Raw genomic sequence first — 7028 nt, 5'->3', positions numbered from 1 at the left:
TACACTTAGATGGTGTCCATACGGACCTATGTTGACAGACACCCCCCCAAGAAAAATTAAATACTTGTCGATCTTTTGACCCTTTCGATTTATAGTGGTCAACCTTATGACTGTGGACATTGTAGATCTAAAATAACAACCATATATACAGTGCATGCAAAATGGAACTGCAGGCTTCCTCATACTTTTTTTTTTTTTTTGTCTTGTCACCATGGCAGAAATAAAACAATGCTGGGATCATTCTATGACCACGTTTCATCTTATTTTATTCAAATTTTATGTAAAGAAAAGCAGAACTACTGTACATAATACATCATGGAGTACAAACAATGCAGTATGGAGAAGAAAGTCTCACAGCCATTGTGATGACATGAATAAGCAGTACCAAAAATATACTGTAAAAGTCGACTTGGCAAAAGTAACAATTGGACATGTTTAGTTCTAATCAACAGGTGCATGAACCTGAAAAAAAGACAAAAGCAGAATTAAAAAACTATAGATAGAAATATGTCCTCATGAGAACATCCATCATTTACAGAGGGTCAACAAAGAAATAGTCCCCAGCTGTCACTTTCACTTCCATGTGGAATGAGACTGAGTGTGACAAAGTAAACTTGCCTATAAGAAAAACATGTAGCCCTTAAAACTTGTATCATATTTATTATATAAATATTGCAGTGTATGAGAAATAGGTTGTATCACATGACAGTATAAATTAAGCATGAAAATTACAATTAAGCCATCCTATTTTAAGTAATTTTCAGACTTATATGGTGGCACCAGTGCCCTAAAATTTACTGGCTCATCTTATTATGTCTACCAGTTTCTACATAGCCTTTCACAGATGACAATTTACAAAAATACCTGCCTTCACATACTATTTTGCCTTGCAATATGACAAATAGGACCAAGCATCGCAAGGCAAAAGAAACAGTGTGATTTAAAATAGAGGTGATTTGAACTAAATCGCATGCGAGAATCGGACCTTGTGTGGGCACCTTAAGATGATGTCTCTGCATTCTATGGTAGGTGTGAGTAATCAGGCTACTGTAACCACATTTACAGTATGTGCACCAAATGAGCTTGTATCTAATTCAGTCTGCCACCCAAATGTTGTAATGGTTTCTAAATAGCTCTTGTTTTACTGTCCATTTAACTGCTGCCTAGCAGCTGGTGATTATTCATTACTGGTCTGAAGTCATGCACAATAATCAATATACAATCCACCATTAAACCTGTGTGGTTTCAATAATACTTTCTACTAAGTGGTGATATAAGAGGATTCAAAAAAAAAAAAAAAAAAAAGGTTTTGTTATTACAAGATATTTAATTAAAAAGAGTAGAGAAAAAAAAGTTTATGGAATAGTTGGTAGATATTGTGATGCAGCTACAATGTCTGGAGCCACTGGCTGTGTGAGTTGCTATGGTAACAGATCAGCACAGAGGGTTGCTGGCTGAGTGATTGTGAGGTCACAGAATGAGAGCTGCATTCCAGATCCAGAAGGAAACCAAGAGGAGAAACCAGATGCTGGCAGAAGCAAGCTGCAGATGGTGATCAGATAATCTATAAGTATTTGTGTGTTAACAAGTTCACTAAAAACGGGACTCCATATTACAAATGTAATACCACCCTCGTATAGGGGCAAACAATTATTACCCCGCCGCTGTCAGACGCACAGGAGAACAAATCTCCGGGTCTTAAACATAGTCCCGAAGATTTGCTCTATTACATGGGATATTCTCCTGTGTGAAATGGTCGATGCGGATCTTAAACTCTGGATCTCCGACCCTGGTCTTTTGCCGGTTCGGAGACCCAGGACTTTAAGTTCTGGATCGACTGTCACACAGAAAAAGGCCCTGTGTATTTAATGACATTCCGGGGTGGAACTGCTTCACCCGGGAATTTTATGTTCTGTGCGAAGGGGTATTAGTAAAACCATTATCTTAATGACATTTTGATAGTGCTTTAAGTATGACTGTTCCCAAGTTTTGTATCTGATTCTGTTGTTATTATTACATTTTATTTAAGTGGTTCACAGAACCATACATATGTAACGTTCGGTCTTTATGTATTTGTACTTACATAAACAACACAATGGGAAACATTTCTTATGCTGTGTACACACGGGGTAATATGATTGCTGGGGATATATTGCTAGCAATATATCCCTAGCAATCATATTGCTCAGTGTCTCCTTTTCATCAGCGATGAAAAGGAGACACTGCTACGGGGCGGAGGGGGAGCGCAGCAGCAGACGCTGCTGCTGTCACTTTCATGGGAGGAGGGAGATCAACGCTGATCTCCCCGGCGCTGACCTCCCGGGCACAGCGATCGCCGGGGAAAGCCGCTGGTCGCAGGAGCATGCTCCTGCGACCATTAGGCAGTGCACACGGGAGCGCGCAGCTGGCAATTTATCACCAGCTGCGCTCCAAATCACTGGCAATATGTTCGCTCAGCGACCATATTCCCAGCGATTTTACATGAAATTGCACCCGTGTGGACTCACCTTTACAGTTAAGGTTGATTTGTAGCCAATCCTTTGCTTACTTTATAATGTGTAAATGGAGAAAAGGACCAACCATAGTTTGTGTTCCCTCTAAGATTCTATTGCAGAGTGCCGCACACTGACATTTTTCAAGACCCTTAAAATGCACCCTGCCCTTTTTAGTGTGAGCGGCACTGCGTGACCTTACGCTTCCCCCCCCCCCCCCCCCCATAGCGCTGACATGCCGCCGAGAACTTTCAGTGTGTGCCATCATTTGTATTGGGTATTACCATAATGCCCATTACACATGATGGCATACACCGTGTGTGCCATAATGTATAATTGTCATTACAACAGAATATGTAATGGGTATAGCAGAGTATGACCATGTTTAATAGATGTAATCCTAGTGCAGTGTGCAATTTTTTTTATATACAATTTTTTTCTGCTTCTAATGTAAATTTCTAATATAAAAAGTGCCCTGCCCTAAAAAAAAAAAAAATCCTATAGTGAACACTAGTTTATGCCCCAGTTACTTGATCAAGAATAAGGAGATGTCAGCTGCCCTGCCCACTCACACCACCTGGTAATTTCCATAGGAAACTGCACGCACCCTGCGCAGATGAAAAACATCAGTTTCCCGTGCGAATGCACGGGGGTCCGAACAAATTAGAATAACCCCCTATGTGTAAATGCAAAGGTAATGATATAAAGATATAGGATGGGCGCTTCGATAGAAGACAGTTGTGGTAGTTTGTCAGACAGAGTGGTGCCATTATCCTACCTTAATTGTTGCCACAATCTAATTTACTTCATAGCCCAACTCAGCCAATGACTACTACTGGTTGAAAGTTCTTCCAAACCACCAGTTACAGCAAGCCCCAGGATAAAACACCTTGTTTTAAATGCTGGGTTCCCAAATTAGGCCTAGCAGTTATGTGATCATTAGAGGCCAGACCAAATTGGATTGCGGCAATTGTCAATTATTTTGAAAATCCCTACAGTACATATATTATTCGAAATTTTGACTATTAAAGAAAACCTGGAATTGGGTTTAGAGGATCTTACCATAGAAGCTATTTTCGGCCATTCCAGTGACATTACCAAAACATCATCTGCGGAGGGTACGGTCTCCAGGTTCCACTGTGTGAATGATTGAAAAGTGGATCTGACAGTCAGAGTACGATCCTGAAACAGTACCAATGTGTAAATGGCAGGGTGGCACAAACATCAGCATTGTATGATTAAACTAGTTACCAGCTTGTCAAAATGACTAAACAATGGTAATGCCAGCATCTGTGCACACCCAAACGGAACAAGGCTTGAATTGCTCTGTTGGTTGACATCTAGTGGCTGTAGGCACAAACAACAATTTAATTCCTCTCAGAGGTGAGGAGCAGCTATAGCCTTTTATTATCAGATGTAAATGATATAATTTATAGATACAGTATATATGAATATTAATTATGCTAAAATTTTAAGATTCTTGAAAGAGAAAAAGAAAAACTATTTCTTATATAGTATAGACTACAAATCATAAGAATATGCCATTACCTCTTCCTCAGAGCAAGGTTTATGATCTTCCTTCAGCACGACCCCCATATATCCTGCTGGAACAGTAACTTCTTGTCCTCTCAGTGTTCTACCTCTGAAGGAAACTTCTTTTCCTAGGCCATAATGGATACTAACAGAAATTAAGTGCAATACTAAAAGTCGGACCAGTTTGCCCGGCAACTCCCCTGGAGGCTGCTTACGATTTGGCACTTGATGTGCCAAATTATACATGCAATAAATCACATTCGATTTATTGCATGTATATCCCTGGGGAGCAGGCAGCAGGGTCCTTCTGCGGTGCTGGTCACCGGTTCTGGCGGATCGGAACTGAGTTAATAGCGCTATTAGCCGGGCAGCGGCGCGGGAAGCGCTGCTGAATTTGAAAACACTGGGCAGGCACTGATTGACTGAATCTCAGCCAATCAGCGTCCGGCCAATTGTTTTCAAATTTAATAGCGCTTCTCGCACCGCTTTCCATCCACCGGACCCGCTGACCAGCACCACAGGGAGCCAGAACCCTGCTGCCTGCCCCCCACGTCGGAGGTCCCAGGACAGGTGGTCGTATGGCCAGCAGGTCCGATGCACACGGGACCGCGCATCGGACCTGAGGGGACATCAAACCAAACAGATTTCACAGCCTAATTGGTCACAATGGGGTAGATTAAGCTCAGTGAAGTGATAAAGGGGCAGATGTATTAAGCCTTAACAAGAGATAAATGCAAGGGTGATAAGGAGAGATAAACGTCCAGCCAATCACCTGTTAACTGCCATGGAACAGGCTGTGTTTGAAAAAAGTGAGTAAGGAGCTGATTGGCTGGACATTTATCTCACCCTCGCATTTATCTCTTGTTATTGCTTAATGCATCTGCCCCAAAGTGTCTGGTTTTTATCACCGACCAATCAGCTGCTACCTGTCATTTTTCAAACCAAGCCTGTAACTTCACATTTAGGAGCTGATTGGCTGGTGAAAAAAACAGAGACTTTATCACATCACCGAGCTTAATAAATCTGCCCCAATGGGCCAAAATCGGCTCGGTGTATGGGCACCTACCTTTACACTAGTTGCTAGCACTTCTGAATTTAGGCCCAGTTTGACTACTGTTTATGCACAAATACAGGGTTGATGGAGATGGATCAGTAACCCCCTCCCAAAAAAAAGACATTTCTGCATTGTATATGGGTCACAATACTAAATGTCAAAGCTATCGGGAGTAAGCTCTGAGAGGCTGAGGGGGGGTATTCAATCCTGGCTGATGTTTCCAATAGTCAGGAGTGACCTAGTCAGTCCCTGACATTTTCAGCCTGGACTCGTCGGCACGCCGCTGCAGATCTGACTATTTAAAAGTCAGATCTGCAATATAGAAAGCAGCTGCTAAATTGTCAAATTAGCATCCATTTCCAACAAAAAAAGTCTTTTTGGAGCTTGGTAAATTGGACAGTTTTTTTTTGCCATAGAAAGATATAGGAACTGCTTTTGTGTTCAAAAGATAGTATATGCTGTAGATAAGAGATGGCCAATGGGAGCCCCCAATTTGTAAGGGAGGATTAGGGATGGGCACTGGCCATCAGGATTTAGCTTTGTCAAAAAATGTAAATTGATGGAGGAGCCAGATGCCATGTTCCAGGCTCCACCATTAGCGCTGAGCTCTGACGGTGGTGCAGAAACAGTCCCTTGGTAGGTACATGTGACTTTTAGTCCCACTCCCCATCATTGTACCTTAGCCACACCCACCTTGCTGCATGTCCCCATGTGTGCATAAGATGCCATGCTGGCATACCTCCCAACATTACCCTCTCCAGGAGGGACGCAATGCTGTTTCTGGACTTCCCTCATTATGTATGATTGCCATCACCTGTTTCACACTGGTTAATTGATAAGAAAGGTGCTTCAGCACAGGTAATGTCAATAATTAATTAAGGGAGAAGTCCAGAAACAGAGCAACGTGTCCCTCCTGGAAAGGGTCATGTTGGGAGGTATGTGCTGGGAGTATTGTAGAAAGCCCCCATAAAAAGGAACTAACCTCCCAAGGACTCCCTCACAGCAGGTACAAAGAACTCATTGACTCTGGCGGTCCCTTGTCTCTGGATGTGGAAGGGCAGGAGGTGGAGGGGCTCCTGGGCAGCCGAGGGCAGGGTGCTCAGCGCCAGCCGGGCACATGGGTTACTGTGGCTGTCTGTCATACCTGCGGAGGGATACATATATTAGGACGGTAGGGTCAGGGTATACAGTGACATATTGCAGCATTCTACACGCCCCACTCACCCGTACACTGTTCTCCCGCCGACGGTAGAACACAAATAGGAAGTGACGCCGTCGGCAGCGCTAGACATGCTGGGAAATGTAGTAGCCGCAAAGGCATTTGTGTTCAGGAATAGCGAAGCGCTATTGATCGTATGTAGGGCAAGCACAGAGCCGATGGCCATAGGCACTACAAAAGCAGCAATACGGTCCCGTATAGTGTCAGGAAGCAGCCACGATGACGGAAAAAAAAAAATATTGTCAGAAGTGGGATTCGAACCCACGCCTCCAGAGGAGACTGCGACCTGAACGCAGCGCCTTAGACCGCTCGGCCATCCTGACAGATATAGGGAGCTCGCTGCTGTCTTACTTAAATTTTACTTAGTCTTGCTGCCACTCACCCTCCGTGTACATGCTCCGGCTCAGCCGTGCAAGGCTGCTCTTCCTCCTAGCAGTACAACTTTCCACATAGCCAGGTGTGATCGCGGTGATGGCTATCACTGTCTGCAGAGACCCGTTCCCCTGCACGTACATGCCTGCCCAAGCTACAGGACCCACAGTGCCTCTGTGCTGCCTATCCGGGTGTGAGCGGACCACAGCGCCCCGGCTGGCTGAGTCCCCCCAGCATCATTCTCAGTGTGCGAGACCTGTCTTCCCACGCATCTCCCTATGGGTCAGACCACTTGCACCCTGTCCCCACCTATACCCTCCTCCTATAAACCCCGAACAGCCCCCCTCCTATATACCCC

The 7028-nt window shown here is 44.0% G+C and overlaps 1 protein-coding gene and 1 non-coding gene across 3 annotated transcripts; both read right to left on the bottom strand.

The window, feature by feature from the left end:
- Positions 1–249: 249 nt before the first annotated feature.
- Positions 250–6955, bottom strand: RNASEH2C (ribonuclease H2 subunit C). Of its 2 annotated transcripts, none has more exons than XM_083165687.1 (5): positions 6681–6955; positions 6062–6223; positions 4041–4153; positions 3555–3674; positions 250–462 (listed from the first exon to the last, which is right to left on the bottom strand). In XM_083165687.1, the coding sequence occupies exons 1-5, from the start codon at positions 6811–6813 to the stop codon at positions 442–444; spliced, it is 549 nt and encodes a 182-aa protein (XP_083021813.1). In that variant the 5' UTR covers positions 6814–6955; the 3' UTR covers positions 250–441. The 2 variants fall into 2 exon arrangements, with proteins under 2 accessions (XP_083021813.1, XP_083021814.1); XM_083165688.1 differs by lacking the exon at positions 6681–6955 and adding an exon at positions 6304–6467.
- Positions 6539–6621, bottom strand: TRNAL-CAG (transfer RNA leucine (anticodon CAG)). The gene has a single exon. It is a non-coding gene; the product is annotated as a tRNA-Leu (tRNA).
- Positions 6956–7028: the final 73 nt, after the last annotated feature.

The sequence above is a fragment of the Crinia signifera genome, chromosome 11, assembly GCF_055691185.1.
Source record: "Crinia signifera chromosome 11, ASM5569118v1, whole genome shotgun sequence".
Lineage (NCBI taxonomy): Eukaryota > Metazoa > Chordata > Amphibia > Anura > Myobatrachidae > Crinia > Crinia signifera.
Note: the sequence above shows the minus strand (reverse complement) of the source record. Positions and strands in the feature narration are given on the sequence as shown.

Coding starts and splice junctions, on each gene's coding strand:
- RNASEH2C (XM_083165687.1), bottom strand. CDS start 6,813: ATGTACGTGCAGGGGAACGGGTCTCTGCAGACAGTGATAGCCATCACC. Junction 4,154..6,061: donor TGTGAGGGAGTCCTTGGGAG/GTTAGTTCCTTT, acceptor ATTATGGCCTAG/GAAAAGAAGTTTCCTTCAGA. Junction 3,675..4,040: donor AACCTTGCTCTGAGGAAGAG/GTAATGGCATAT, acceptor GTACTGTTTCAG/GATCGTACTCTGACTGTCAG.